We start from the raw sequence: 16,740 nt of genomic DNA, 5'->3' as shown, positions 1-16,740 counted from the left end.
ATGAAGCTCTTGTTAACTGAATAATGTCCGCAGTAGACTTGGTATATTGGCTTGGTCGACCTCTATTCCCAACTCCTTCTCGGGTCTTTCATGTAGTGCAGACACTGGAGAGCTAGGAGCTACATTTCCTGACTGCCTTGCAGCAAGGGTTTCAAATGCGATTTAGTCATTATTAATCAGAGGTATTCCTGTGAAATTTGAATTTGGAACCGAATTCAGTGGAGAAAGAGGCAGCAGTGCTTGAGGCATCCATTTAGCTGGTGTGAAGATCTAGCCCATGTGGCTCTGGGGCCAACAATTCTGGTGGTGCCTTCCTGATACCTAGACTGATAGTTAGGGTAGTATATTCATAAATACAGTATTTTTCCTGGCAGTCGGATTCCCCTAATAGGCCTATCAGGAAAAATTGTCCAAGGCTTGAAATTGGGTCATAGAGATCGGGAGTGCCTTTCAGGAAAATTCTGATATTGTCTGGTAGAAACTTTAGGAATTTTCTAATTCTATAGGGGTATGCACTGGTGACTTCCTATTAACTACACTATTTTACAACTCTGTAAGGTAGAAATTTATTTGCAGCAAACTATGGAAATCCAAATAGTTTTGTTTTTTACTTTTTAATTTCATTTGAATGTAGCAGAAACAGGATCTCATTCTATTGCCCAGGCTGGTCTCAAACTCCTGAGCTCAAGCAAGCCTCCTGCCTCAGACTCCCAAAGTGCTGGAATTACCAGCATGACCAGCAACAAATAATTCTTATCCGTAGCAAAACAAATCTTTTTTTTGGTAGATATAAAATTGATTTTTGCCCTGAAGAAAAGATAATCCAAAACATTATTTTTTATTGCCCTAAAGCTACATTGTCTAATATGAAAGCTACTAGCTATGTAGTTATTGAACTCTTATAATGTGGCAAGTTTGAATTGAGACGTCTTATAGGTATAAAATATACACCAGATTTCAAAGACTCGATATGAAAAAGTATGTAAAAAGATCTCATTAATTTTATTATATTGATTACCTCTTGAAATAATTATATCTTGGATAGAGTGGGTTAAATAAGATATATTATTAAAATTTAATTATTAAAATTAAATAAGATATATTATAAAACTATTTTTACTTCTTAAAATGTGACTCTTAGAAAATTTAAATTACAGATGAGGCTTGCATTACGGTTCTGTCAGACAGTGCTGTCCTGTAGAATTTTAGCCAGTTTTGCATCTATTAACCAGTTGATTTAAACATTTCTGATTCTGTGTGTATATATGTATACACACACACACACACACACACACGTGTATGTATCTCTGAATTCTCCTTTGAACTGGACTTCACATCTTACAGATTCCCTCATTAATTAGTGTACTAAATAAAATATTTGTGACATGTCATTTTATACTTCCATGAGAATCACAGTTTTAACATTTATACTTTAGCAGTCAATTCTGCAGACTTGCTCCAACAGGCCCAATCTAGATTTGTTATTCCAGTTCTTCCAATTATTTTGTAAGTACCTAATTCCCTGTATTAAATTCCATTCTAAAATGGCTAAGGTGGTTTTAGTTACCTGCTCCTGCACCCTGAGTATACCCTGACATTAGCTTAAAATTGAACATTTGCTATTTTCCAGATACTGTGTTAAACACTTTACAGATTATTTTATTTAATCATCACAGCAACTCTGTGAGGAAGGCAGTATACTCCTCATTTTACAGATGAGGCACTGACAGTTTAAGAAACTTCTCCAAGACAACCAGGAAGTAGTAGCTGGACTCACACCTAAGCATACTGACTCTAAAGTCTACTTCCATCCATTACCACTGTGCCAGCACCTATTCTGTTCCACCAAATAAAACAGAAAGAAGGACATATCTGTCACTGTGTTGACCTAGAAGCTGTGGTGCGGCAGGGAAGTTACAGGTTATAGTCATCCCCTCACTTGTTCTACCTTCTCTGCTCCTAGGCCCTTTGATTCAATTAGCTGGTTCTCAGAATCCTGGGCATAGCTCAAGCCTGAGTGGCTCTTCCAGACTCTCACCCAACTGAGGAGGTTGAATGATGGGCCATTTTCAGTGGAAGCTGAAAAGCACCTCTGCCAAGCTGAGAAGCACCTCTGCCAAGACCAAGAGGTCTTACTAGTGGAGATGCACTAGAAGTATGTAACTCTGAGGGTCACAGAGCTTGCTAAACAGGCTGTCTACCATCTTTGGCAAAGGCAGGAAACAATTACACTGTAATAATAGTTATTAATGGCCAGATGTTGCACTAAGTGATTTACATACATTCTCTCTAATCCTTTCAATACCTCAGTGGGGTGAGTAGCAGTATCATCATTTTAAAAATGAGGAATCTAGGTCTTAGGTTAATTATGGATGCTCTAGGATTTCCTGGATAATCACCGAACTCACTAATCAAGGGCTACATATCTGACAAATATTTCAGACATTAAAACATTTGATAATAAAGGAGTCTATGGTATTATTTGTCCACACGTAACTGAATAAGGAAACTTGTTAAAGAAAGGAGAATGGCAAAAATTTTATATATTATCCTTCCATTATTAATGCTAGTTTAAAAGCTTGAAATTGACAGGCAACTCGATATTTTCCAACATGCATCACATTAGCTTTGAATTCATTATCTGTCTTTATTTTTTACTGTCTCCTTTCTTGCTATGGTCTTCATTTCATACTGGCGCTGAAGAGACATCTGAAAGGATGATGCCACCCCACTTTAGTCCCAGGAAATAGAACTACTATGAATTATTGATAGTGTTAGCTTTCTAGTGCTTTAATTTCACCTCTGTTTCAAACAAGGATATTAGTTAAATGGAATTTTTTATATCACCCCAGGAGCTTACTACACAGGAAATACTAACTGACTTGAATTATAGAAAAGACAGTCCTATGTTGATTTCCATTTCTACATAGGATGGATTCTTCCTACATTCCACTCCCCTATATTTTTGCTTAGTGTTAGGTTAATAGGGCAGTTTTCAAATGGAGTCCCTCAGAACCCTCGGGATTCCTCAGAGATGCTTGCAGTACAACTGGAGAAGCAAGAGGGCTGGGTGGGATGGTATCTGCAGGTAGACATACACATGAGTGCACACATATGCCCCCAACCATTCCCTTGCTTCAGAGAAAAACTTCACTTGTCTACCGTAAGTATTAAGCCTTTGTGCAAGATTATGTTGGAAGAAAGGTTTCTTCCCTTCACAAATCTTGAGGCTGGGTGTGGTGGCTCACTCCTGTAATTGCAGCTCTTGGGAGGCTGAGGTGGGAGAAGTGCTTAAGGCCAGGAGTTTGAGACCAGCCTGAGCAACACTGTGAGACCCCATCTCTACAAAAAAATTTTTAAAAAATTAGCCAGGTGTGGTGGCACACATTTATAGCCCCAGCTACTCTGGAGGCTGAGGCGGGCGGATCTCCTGAGCCCAGGAGGTTGAGGCCACAGTGAGTCATGATCACACCACTGCATTTCAGCCTAGGTGACAGAGTAAGACCCTGTCTCTTAAAAAAAAAAAGAGTAAAGTATCCCGAGTTAATACAATAAACACAATAGATGTTTGCACATCTTTGAGATACTAAGAAAAAATGTCTAAGGGTTTTTATACTATATAGTTGAGTGTATACAGCTGTGCACTGGACTTGACAGAAGCTGATGGCATGTCATATGACTAGGCTTGCAGGACGGACTTGGCCCTCCTGTGGTATTGTAAGAATTACCCTGAATTCTGGGTAAAGCCAGTTACCATGTATATTTATGTAATGAATAAACTCACAAGCACAAAAAATGCAATAATATTGGGGGCTGGCACAGATAAATGAACCAATTGCACAAGTAAACTTGGTTCACCTGCTTCTATTCGGGTCATTAGGTCCCTGAATCCATAGGCCTCCAATGTCCTTTAAGAGAAGGAATATAGTCATTGCTTGTGTTCTTCAGAAGGGACTACCACGAGTAAAATATTTTCTGAGTTTCTGTAATAAGAGCAAATATTTCTCTAACTTGCAAAGAGTATTTTAAAAAGTGAGGGTTTTGTTTTTTGTGAGATAAAACAAAGAGTTAAAAAGTAGCATTCAGGGTTCCTTTCTGTGTGTGGACAGTATAGGTGCCTAGAAATTGCCCTCCTCCCACGCATGGAAGCTGTAGACTTGAAGAAGGCAGGCAGATGACAAAGGCTCATTCATTCAATGTACGTTTATTTCTTTGGGGTCGGGGGGTATTTCTTTAAGTTTTATTTTATTTGTCATTGACCTATGATTGTACATATTTATGAATATGTATTTATTGAGTACCCACTATCACCAGGCATCATGCTAGGTGTTGGGAATCTAATAGTAAGACCTATCCTGCCACCTTCTTTTTTGTGTGTGTGAGACAGAGTCTCACTCTGTCGCCCAGGCTGGAGTGCAGTGGCACGATCTCGGCTCACTGCAACCTCCGCCTCCCGGGTTCAAGCAATTCTCGTACCTCAGCCTCCCACGTAGCTGGAATTACAGGCACCCACCCCCATGCCCGGCTAATTTTTGTATTTTTAGTAGAGACAGAGTTTCACCATGTTAGCCAGGATGGTCTCGCATTCCTGGCCTCAAGTGATCTGCCCACTACCACTTCCCAAAGTGCTCAAATTACAGCATAAGCCACAGCACCCAGCCTGATCCTACCACCTTCTTAGAATTTGCATTCTGTTGTGGAGGAGGCATATAATAAACACATAGACAATTACAGAAACATAGCAATTACAGAATGTGATCATTGACATCATGCATGCAACACAGTAGGGGTGGGGCCCTTTTCACATAGGGGCAGTCAAGGAGGAGGCCCTAGAACAGCAGAAAGCTAAGTGCATTTTAGAAGGCCACAGCTGGCCTCTCTGCTGTCTTCCAAAGCAATAAATGCGTGGTGCTTACTGTATTTGATGGCTAAATACGTGCCATCTGTACTCAAGAATTAGAGTGTGAAAACCCTGAGGGGACCAATAGTTGGTGACTGCTTGTATAGGAACAAAAAATATGGCACAGTTAATTTATTACATAAATAGATTTTTCCTTAGTTATTTAACATTTACCAGCACTGTGTTTTATTTACTTCTTAATGCAAAGGTGGCCTGAGGGATAATTAAAAGTACTATACCCAAGATCATTGTCCTTTTCCATTCCATAAAAAAATTGTCTCCACCACTGTTTATGATCCTCATCAAACATATAAAAAATGCATCCATAATGAAATCTCCTCTTATATTGTTACTTTATAACTGTTAAAGGCAACATGATTTTTGTAAAGGATAAAATAGACTACAAAAATTAGTTTCATTTTCAAAACCTCTACATAAGCACGTAAAATATATTAGTGTGAAGAGGGACACATGGTTATCAAATAACCTGACTTCTATCAACAGAAGTTTCCAGTTTACATTATTATTCTTTCATTTTTACTAGATGAACCTTTTTTGTTTTTATAAGCTTATCAGTGGATCACCCTTCTTAAATAGAAATACCTGAAAGATATATGCACACAAAACTGATTCAGATTTACCGCAGAAATACTATACTTCTTTTTTTTTTTTTTTTTTTTTTTTTTTTTTTGTCTTTCAAAATATATATATATTTTTTTATTATTATTATTATTATTATTATTATACTTTAGGCTCTATGGTACATGTGCGCAACGTGCAGGTAAGTTACATATGTATACATGTGCCATGCTGGTGTGCTGCACCCATTAACTCGTCATCTAGCATTAGGTATATCTCCTAATGCTATCCCTCCCCCCTCCCCCCACCCCAAGAAATACTATACTTCAATGGGACATTCAAGCAAATATAATTCATCCATCTACCCATCCATCCATTCAATATTTATTAAGTAAACTAAACTAATGGGTAAAATATGCTGGAACCAGAGCAGTGTATTGTGGTTGTGTTGGCTCCTTGGGTGGGTGAACACTGTTCCTGTTTTTTTTTTCTTTCTTTGCACACTTACCATAGAAATTTTCTGAAAAGCAAGTAGTCAAACTGACTGGATAGCCTAAGAAATTTGAAATTATCTGGCCGAGTGCAGTGGCTCACACCTGTAATCCTAACACTTTAGGAGGCCAAGGTGGGAGGATCACTTGAGCCCAGGAGTTTAAGATCAGCCTGGGCAACGTACTGAGACTCCATCTCCACACACACAAAAATTTTTAATTAGCCAGGCATGGTGGCTCATTCCTGTAGTCCCAGATACTTGAGAGGCTGAGATGGGAGGATTGCTGAAGCTCAGGAGTTCGAGATTACAGTGCACTATTATTGTGCCACTGCATTCCAACCTGGGTGACAAAGTGAGACCCCCATCTCAACAACAAAAAATGAACAAACAAAAATATTATCCAGTCCAGCCAATGTGATAAAATGGACTAACAGAATGAATTTGGGGAAAATAATTCAGGAAAAATACATGGGGTGGTTTACTAGCAACCCCAAGAAAAAGAAAAACTATTATACTACTAAAGGAGTTCAGTAAGGCATCTGATTACAATACAAGAAATCATTAGTTTTCCTGTATCTTGTTTAAAAACATAATGATTAAAAAGCATCTTATTCAAAATAGCAAGAAAAATATGAGTATAAATTTATCAAGAAATATACAGGACCTGAATTAAACAAACTATAAAATTTTAGTGAGAAACTTAAAGACTTGAGCAAAACTGGAGAAAATTTTCACTCTTGAGGACAAGCTTAAATGTTAGAATTACCACTTTTCTCCAAATTATTTTTAGATTTAAAAGGGGATGTGAAAGGACTGGATGAAATTATACTAAACTCTAATAGAATGTATGACACAAACAAGGACATTTAAAACTAGAAGAATAATGAGGTGGCAGTATAGGGACTAATGGACATTAAAATATATTCTAAAACTATAATAATTAGAATAGTTTGGTACTAGTTTTATATTCTAAAACCATAATAATTAGAATAGTTTGGTACTGGTTTAGGGATTAACTAAATATATCAATGGCACCAAATAGAATGCCTATAAACAGACTCAGGCATATGCACAAATTTAGTGTAACAGTTACATTTGGAATCTGTAGAAAAGGATAAATTATTTAGTAAAAGATGCAGGGGGAAATGTCTATTCAAAATTAAGACATCTTTTTCATATAAGGCAATCACATAATTCCAGATGTATGAAAGATTTAAATATAAAGGATAAAGCCATACTTTTATATAAAGATGGCATATTTTGAACGCATGCATTTGCCTCTGCTCCCTCCTCAACCCTACTTAAGTATCAGTAAAAATGATTTTTAAAAACCCTTAAAAACACCCACAAGGACAAATAATGGGAAATACAGGTACAGCAATAAAACCTTGGAAACTAGAAAGCAGATGAGTGGGTGGTAATGCAAATTTGATTGTAAGCATTGCAGGCTACCAAAGCAGAGAAATGGTCCAGTTAACAAAGTGGAAATCCCTCAAGGCTCAGGCTACTGGAAGTGGGCATGAAGGTGGGGCTAAAAATAAAAGCACTGATTCCAAATCTGCTTACTAAGCAGTTGTACCCCATGTCACACAGGAGAGCAGCTGCCCTGCCTGCTCAGGCAGAAGCCAGAGTTCATTTGTTTTGAGACAGCCTTACTCACTCTGTCGCCTAGGCTAGAGTGCAGTGGCATGATCTCGGCTCATTGCAACCTCTGTCTCCCAGGTTCAAGCGATTCTCTTGCCTCAGCCTCCTGAGTAGCTGGAATTAATGGTGCACACCATCATGCCAAGCTAATTTTTGTATTTTTTGGCAGAGATGGGGTTTCACCATGTTGGCCAGGCTGGTCTTGAACTCCTGACCTCAACTGATCCACCCACCTCAGCTTCCCAAAGTGCTGGGATTACAGGTGTGAGCCACTGCACCCAGCCAGAGTTTCACTTTTACAGACACAGTTGAAAAAATGATGTAGTGCTGAAGACAGGGATTCAGTGAAAGTTAATCCCTGGAATGTTGAGGCCTTAACCTTCTTCCCAGATTTTTAGAGCACACATAACCAGACTCATAGCTTCTAGGCAGGAAATAGGGTGTATCTTCCCTGGAGAATATGACCAATCCAAGGGAAAAGATATCAAGATACCAACATCAGAGGCTCCCAGATGCAATGGTCACCCTAGAAAACCTAAGACTGGCGGGGCATGGTGGCTCACGCCTGTAATCCCAGCACTTTGGGAGGCCAAGGCGGGCGGATCACAAGGTCAGGAGTTTGAGACCAGCCTGACCAACACAGTGAAACCCCATCTCTACTAAAAATACAAAAATTAGCTGGGCGTGGTGGCGCATGCCTGTAATCCCAGCTACTCAGGAGGCTGAGGCGGGAGAATTGCTTGAACTTGGGGGGCGGAGATTACAGTGAGCCAAGATTGCGCCATGGTACTCCAGCCTGGGTGACAGAGCGAGACTCTGTCTCAAAAAAAAAAAGAAAAAAAAAGAAAACCTAAGACCACAGCTCGGCAGTAGGGCGAAAGAGAAATCCATTGCAGATTGGTGGATGGGGAGGCTCACACTCCTTCACCCACTCCGGGAAACATCTAATTGAATTGTTAAATCTGCCCTCTGAAATGGATTGTTCCTGCTGAAAAAAACTCTGGCCCAGGCATTGATCCCAGGCCCCACTGGTCTGGACCCTGCTTGCAGGACAGGCACCTGAAGAGCACACTGCATTGCAGGCAGGTATGTTTGCAGGTCCCTGGCCATCTAGACTAACTTTAAGGGTCCTCAATGCTCTTTCGCATTTCCTTTAACATTTGTCAACTCCTTTAGCGATTATTACACCTTTTCACTTTATTCAATCCCTTAACTCCTCCTCCACCCCACTTATTCTCAGTAAATTACCTTACCTCTCTCACACTGAGAAAATGAAAGCTATCTCATGTGAATGCCTCTTCCTATCCAAATTACTCTCCAATTTTTAAAATCCACTGTCTTGTCTTCCATACAGAGAAAATATGTCCTCTTTTCTATACCTAATGATCCTATTTCTTCTGACAGCTCTGGGCCTTGTTCCATCAATTACCACTCCTTTGCTTGAATCTTCAATTCATTCCCTTTGCCTACTTATGAGAATATGTGTAGTGGACCCTGATCTACCACTCAGATTCCCTTTCAAGATTGAAGGATTCAGTCCCCCAGATGCCAGGAGTGCTGCAGGAAAATAGCCCTTAGCCATCAGCCTTCTTCAGGAATTGCCTTAGCAGAAGAAAGTCACCTCACTAAAGTTCACATATTCTTCCCTGGGCAGCTCTCCTCTAACAACTGGGTTAATGTGGGGAATATAAAGACCAGCCCTCTCACCTTAACTTGAGACAACTCTGAAGGCTCTTCCCAGTTTCAGAGCTCCTTAAGTCTTGGCTAAGTTCTTCATTGAGACTGCATCATTGCCCAGCTTCTCCCTCAGTCCAATCTTGTCTCCTTTCCTCGCTTTCCACAAGTTGTTAAACCTGACAGCACTCCCTAATTAACTTCCTGCATGCTAATCATCTCAGAGCCTGTATCCCAGGGTACCCTCCTTATGACAGTATGTTTGTAAGACTAGGACATTTAATAATTTGTTAGGTAGTACCAAGTTGCCCTTTCAAGAAGCTGTACAAATTTGCACTCCCATTGCCAATGTAGAAAAGTGCCTCTTTTCCTACACCCTAATTGCCACTACTGGATATTATCAAGCTTTTAAATCTTGCCATTCCATAAGTGACAGATGGTGGCTTATTCTTGCTTTATTTGTATTTTTAAAAATTATGCGTATGAGTGAGAATGTTTTTACATATTACTTAGTGGCTATTTATATTTCTTTCCCTTTCATTTGCTTGTGTTATTTGCCCAATTTTCTATTGCATGGCCATACATATTGGTAATATACCATATGCCATACGTATATTAATTTTCAAGTACCGTTTGTATAGTAACAAAGTTGCAAATAAGTTGTTTCAGTTTGCTGTTTGGCTTTAAGACTTTCTTCTGGCTATTCAAATGTTTTGCATTTTTTAAATTTGCTAACATTACCAGCATTTTTCCTGTGCTTCTTGGTTTTCTGTCATGCTTAAATTGGCATTTCCCATTCTAAGATTTGGGGAAAAAAAACAAAACACAAATGTCTTCTTTAAAACTTAGCTCAAATGTCATTGCTGTCACAAAGATGTCTCTGAGTACCTTGACCAGAGTTAACCCCCCAATTCCCTTCTCCCTTTATATAATATAAATCACATTGCTTATCATATTCTGCCTTAACATTATGGACATTTTTATTATTTTCCAAGCTCTTCTATTGGAATGTAAGTTACCGAAGGAAGGAATTCCATTTTAAATCTCTATGTATGCCCTCCAGTATCTAGAATGACTTGCGTAAAGTCCTACTTAAATATTTACTGAATTGTAATAACTAGTACTGTTTGATTATGTGGCTCTGACACTAACGGTGAGTGATTTTATATGTATGTATACATACACACATGTTTGTATATGTATACATATACATGTACATACGTATATTTCACACACTTTCTCATTAGACATAAATTTTGTGAAATTTTGTGACTACTTTTTGCTTGGAGAACTCTTAGTTCTGCCATCTTTAGACTTCAGCCACACTTACCAAAAGGCTGACTGCAAAAACAGCACTTGAGAGTCAGGTCTCAGGGCCTGCCAAGTGACAGGCGACCAGAACACTCCTAGCTGAGGAGGCAGATCAGGCAGGGTGGTTCCTAGCAACAGGGGAGGCATATATGGAGCCATGACACAAAGTGGCCATCCTCCCCACAAGGTAAACAGAGCTCAGTCTCCCAACACCATGACCATCTGCCCCGTCAGTGTCATATATTCCTCCCAGGCCGTACTTTTGGCTGGGGAAGAAGTCCCTGATGATGTTGAGGACAAGATACAGGCAGGTATCTCAACTAGGTCAGTACATTGAGTTATCAGCTCAGGTGGATTAGTCATTGCCCAGTTCCTATGCCAGTAGCCCTAGTCTCGGATTCCATGGTTTCAATTTCTCCCTTCTCATTCTCTTGAGCCCATTCAAATATGACTTTGCATGCCACCACAACTGCTCCTGCTCCTGCCAAAGTCACAGGTGACATCCACATTGCTAAACACAATGGCCAGTTCTCATTTCTCACCTCACTGTCCCTGCCAGCAGCATTGGCCTGGTGGATCCCTCTCTACTTCCTGAGGGCTTGATTGGGCTCCCTGGGCACCAGTTTTTCCTCATACCTCACTGGATGCTTCCTTCTCTTCCTTTGCTGGTTCTTCCTCTGCTTCCTGAGCACTTCACATTGGAGAACCCCCAAAGTACAGTCATTGGACCTATCTTTTCTATCTAGATTCATTTTCTTGATGATCCCAGCCAATCTTATAGCTTTCAATACTATCTGCTGACAAATTCCAAATTTTATTTCCTCTAACCAGACTCATAGGTCCAGCTGCCTACTCAACATCTCGCTTTGGATGTCTAACAGACATCTCAAAGGTAACATTCCAAAACTGAGCCTCTGATCTTGCCCTTCCCCCAAAATCTGCTCCTCTCACAGTCTCTCCATTTCAGTAAATGACAACCCTATCCAACTAGTTACTCACACCAAAAACTCTGGTGTCATCCTTCACTCCTCTCCTTTTCTCACACCCACATTCAATCTGTCAGCAAATCTACTTTTACTATACCTTCAAAATATACTCAGAATCTGAATCCTCCTCACAACCACACTGCTAACCACCCTGTGCAAGTTACTATCTCTTAAGTGTCTCTCTTTTCTTATCAATAACTGGGGGCAATAATAGCCTATGATTTACAGGGTTCATGTGTGGAATAAAAGATAAGACATGTAAAGAACTTAGCATAGTGCCGAACAAATTGTTAGTGCTTGGCCAGTCATGGTGGCTCACACCTGTCATCCCAGCACTTTGGGAGGCTGAGGAGGGAGGATTGCTTGAGGCCAGGAGACCAGCCTAGGCAACATGGGGAGATCTTGTCTCTACTAAAATTCAAAAAAATTAGCCAGGTGTGATGGTGCGTGCCTGTAGTCCCAGCTACCTGGGGTACTGAGGCTGGAGGATTACTTGAGCCTTGAAGTTCAAGGCTGCAGTGAGCCATGATCATGCCACTGCACTCCAGCCTGGGTGACAGAGTGAGACCCTGTCCGCACCCTCCCCCCTCCAAAAAAAAAAAAAAAAGTTGTTAGTGCTTAATAAATTTTAGCTTTCATTATTATTTGTGGCGTCAGTTTTCTAGGAGGTTTCAAGAAGACGTGGCTAGTAAAGTTGAAGCTATCAGCTCCTATTCATAAGAACTGAGTTTTTCTTCAACACATGAAATTTTCGTTTTAAAGGTTTTACCTAAATGAGCTAAAGAAAAAGAAGTCCAAATTAACCTCACCCAGTAAAACTGTCACAAATAAGATCCAAATAAAGAGTTAAAAAGCACAATAGCAATTTGAATCATTGGAATTCTTCTCTATAAGAGTAATTTTCAGCTAACCTAGAAAATATTTTAAATCTAAAGTTATATAAGATTGTCACATATCATACTGCATAGCTGTATACAGCCCTAGCTTCACAACCTGAAATAATTTGGGGATATGAGGAAACCCATAGGATGTTTCTACAACAGCAACTGAGATAACAGCCATCATTTGTATAAAACAGCCTTGTTTTATAAACCCATAGTCCCAGCTAATTAGTACTAGGTAGAAAGATTCTGGAAAATCCTCAGTGTTATCTGAGATGTCAGCAATATACAATAGGCCTGAACTATATAGGAAACATCTTGGGTAAGTGCCCTAATGCATAAATTAGATACGTGGATATCAGTAATAAGATAAACCATTGCACTAAATAAGAAGAAAAATATTTCAGAGCATTCATCTTGTCCTTTAATGTAATCTCTTTGTTAATATATGTGGTAAGAAACAGTATTTGAATAGATAAAAGTAGATGAGCATTTTTTCTTAATATTTTTCCAAAATTATGTTTCTTTATTCTTTTAGTATGGATCTCTTTCACTATATATATGTCTGTGTGTGTGTGTGTGTGTGTAGAAATATATGTATCTCTCTGTATACACATAAATACATGAAACATCTACCATGTGCTGAGTAATGAGGAAACAATAGTGAATTGTTTTTGTTACTAAGCTCCTTATAAAAATATTTTGATCGTTTTGAGTATAAGAGCTAGGTAACAGTGGCCTTGGAGTGTTTTAAGTTGGCGGGTGGGGGGGGGAATAACCCTAATATAAAATCATCAGGAATTGACTGTGCTTAATTTATTAGATTTTCTTTGTCCGTTTTTAATTATACATTATACTGTGTGGTATTCTTAGAGTGATATATACAATGTAAACAAATTTAAATATCACATATATGCAAAAAATTACTTAGTAAAGGTAAACTCCCATTAATACCTACTGTGGGCTCATTTTAGCTGATCCATGTATACTTTGTATGCTAATTTTATTTATTTATCTTTTTTTTTTATAGGAAGTCCTGGCTGAGCAATGTTGGAAGCCCTAGTTCTCGCATTGACCGCACAAACTTTTCTAATGAAAAAACCATCTCTAAGCTTGAATACTCTAATTTTTGTATTAGATACTAACAGAAGAGAAAAACTGTAACACTTACACTGAACAATAGATACTATATGTTCTTAAGACTATGTATACTAGAGTAATAGTAGCAGAGTAGGGTGAAAAGGAACATTCTGTTCTGAAAGCTAAGCCACTGTACTTGTTACTAAAAATGTCTGACACCGAAATAATTTTACTCAACTATGTTTTCAACAAGCAAAAATATAGTATTCTAAGATTAAAATGTCATTACAAAATATTTAGTATGAACATTTAATTTAAACTTGTCTCATGGAATCTTTAATTTCAATGAACTTTACAGCATATATGATATATGTTATTTGGCGAGACATAAAATAAAGTTAATCATTTAAAAATTATTTTCACATACTGTTGTCTGTGTTGAATTATAAAATCCTCTGAATAATTTGTTACTACAGTTATTTGTTATTAAACTCTTCAAAAAGAACCAGTGATTAGAAATAAATGTGATGATCAATATAACCATAAAATATTATCAACAACGAGTTTTTAAAATTCTGGTTAATGTGAACATTATTTGGTTGGAGCTACTTAATGCCTTCTATATTGTTGTGTGCAGTGAACATTCAGGCTGAATGATGGTGGCTAACAAGAACTCGCAATTTCAGTATAGCAAGCAGCAAGCTTTTTAACCACCACCCACAATAGATGTCCTATTAACCAGAAAAGAAACTGAGAGTCTAAATGAATCATACAATACTGTCCCCTAAACTTGGCCTATCACTTGGGAAGCTTCACATGTAACTGATAAAGCAATGGAGAATTTAAAGGGGAAGTTTTTTTTTATAGTATAAAATTATAATATTAAAAAAGGAAGACCTTTAATGAAAAACACTGGGGAATTTCAAGTGTTGTAGGCATATACTTGCACATATTCCATGATTTTCAAACTTTTTATAGCAATGGAATCCTTCCTTAAACCAAAATTTTATATAGAATTGAATACGTAAGTTTTTAAAAAAAGCAAAAACAAAGCACGGCTGGTGAAAATAAAGTGGGGATGGGCGTCCCTAGAGCCTTGCATACTTGGTGTTCCTTTCTCTACTTGGACAGTTTCAAATGCCTTGCTAGTACACTTTGAAAACTACTATTCTATCTAAGGAACAAATCTCTATTGCTATCCTCCGTGGCCTGGAGAACGAATGCAGGCCTCTTTCTCTTCTACCTACTGCAAGATAAGAAATGAGGAGAGATGAAGGGGGCGGGGGTGAGTTTGTTCATTGGAAAGGTTAACTCCTTGATGATAATATTGATATCAAATGTATATAAAACAACACAACATTAGGGAATGACTTTCCAAATAAACAAAGGACTGAAGAACTTTCCTATTATTCTAATACCATCATCATGTTAAGTATTACATGTTTCAAATGTCATGCAGGAGAATCTATTGAGATATTCATTTGGATTTTGCTCTCCTTCTGTTTCCCCACTCCTGATTCAAGAAAGGTTGACAAGTCTTTGTGTTCCCTTATTTCAGGGGAAGCTTTGGGTTCCAGATCCCCCTGAAGACAACGTTTCTTCCAAAATTTCATTTTAAAGAGGGCATTATCCTGTGAGTTGAGGAGAAAGACAAATGCTGGACTTTTAGGGGGTAAAAGAGAAGCAGAAGTTGTGAGAGCCAAAGAAGACAAGGACATTATCCAAGACTTTGGAAAGGAACCAAAGGCTGTGGATTACCCAAGTCGTGGAGGCCTGCACCTTTCTCCCCAGTGGCACCTCTACCCATAGCTAAACCTGAAAGGGAAGCAGCTGTAGTTCCCAGAGAAGCTAGATCCCAGGCCCAGGGGCTTCCAGCATTAGCAGGATTCCTGTTCCCAAAAATGCTTCAAAGCATCCCACAAACACCAGGGTGGTTACAAGGTACCACGGTGGTTTCAACAGTGATCATAGCAACTGGTATGCGCTGGACACCGAGAGGTACTTCCTTAATGTTTTCTCTGCATATAACCCTTTGCATGCTCCTTCTGAGAGAGGGAACAAAGCACCAGGGATGACTAAGATATCCACCTCCAGACAGGATGAGGCTTGAAGTAGGCTCGCTTTGATTTGGAGAAAATAAAATAGACATTTTTTTCACCCACAAGTTTGAAAACAAAACCTCTATCTCTCCACACATAGAAAGGCTAAGTGATTGAAAAAAATGTATGATCTCAGAAGTGACACCAATGTGTTACTTCTTATTATCCTGATATCCTTTGGTAGTTCCCTTCTCAGCTTTCTTCATAAGAAAATCACACTTCACTAGAACAATCTTCTAACTGCACAAAGTGAATCACACTAGTCAAGATTACTTAATGATTAGTACATAACTAAATTCTATTACTTGATGAAAAATGTAGATAATGATTGAAAAATAGGTGTTCAGGAGTGGGTAGAAAGCAAGAGAAATCAGGACAAAGCAATATAAAAATACGTTATGGGGACCAGGTAACACATCTCAACAGTAAACTTGTCAAATTTCATATTGAATTTACACAGTGAATTTTTAATTTACATACATTTTAGGTAACAAATTTTGATACGTTTATTTGTATCAGAATTAGACATTTTAGAAACCAAGAAAAAATTAAGCAAAAACTGGATACCTACATTTCAGTGACTGTCAACCTGTGGTCTCAACACTCCATGTGCCCATGCTGTTCCCCTCAAGATGCGACATATCAGAATTAGGGGAGAAGTGTGATTTCTAAAATCATATTATTTTTCACACTTATACAAAAATATCTATCTTTCTGGTTTTGAGACAGGGTCTTGCTCTGTTGCCCAGGCTGGAGTGCGGTGGCATGATATTGGTTCACTGCAGCCTCGACTTCCTGGACTTGAGTGATCCTCCCACCTCTGCCTCCCAAGAAGCTAGGACTACAGATGCATGCCACCACACCGGCTAATTTTTTTTGTAGAGACGAGGTCTCACTATGTTGCCCAGGCTGGTCTCAAACTCCTAGACTCAAGCGATCCCCCTGCCTCAGCCTTCCAAAGTGCTGGGATTACAGGCGCTCAGTGAGCCACTACTGTGCCCGGCCTTTTTTTTTTTTTTTTTTTTTTTTTTTGAGACAGTCTCGCTCTGCTGCCAGGCTGGAGTGCAGTGGTGCGATCTCGGCTCACTGCAAC

General features: G+C 38.9%; 1 protein-coding gene across 1 annotated transcript in view; it reads left to right on the top strand.

The window, feature by feature from the left end:
• Positions 1-13,964, top strand: part of ACYP2 (acylphosphatase 2) — a 190,077-nt gene extending 176,113 nt beyond the window's left edge. Inside the window, exon 4 of the mRNA XM_054476180.2 lies at positions 13,499-13,964. Coding sequence (XP_054332155.1) covers positions 13,499-13,613 — 115 coding nt within the window. The 3' untranslated portion in view covers positions 13,614-13,964. The remainder of the gene's footprint in view (positions 1-13,498) is intronic.
• Positions 13,965-16,740: the final 2,776 nt, after the last annotated feature.

The sequence above is a fragment of the Pongo pygmaeus genome, chromosome 12 (genome assembly GCF_028885625.2).
Source record: "Pongo pygmaeus isolate AG05252 chromosome 12, NHGRI_mPonPyg2-v2.0_pri, whole genome shotgun sequence".
NCBI lineage: Eukaryota > Metazoa > Chordata > Mammalia > Primates > Hominidae > Pongo > Pongo pygmaeus.
The sequence above is the reverse complement of the archived record's forward strand: the minus strand, read 5'-3'. Positions and strand labels throughout refer to the sequence as shown.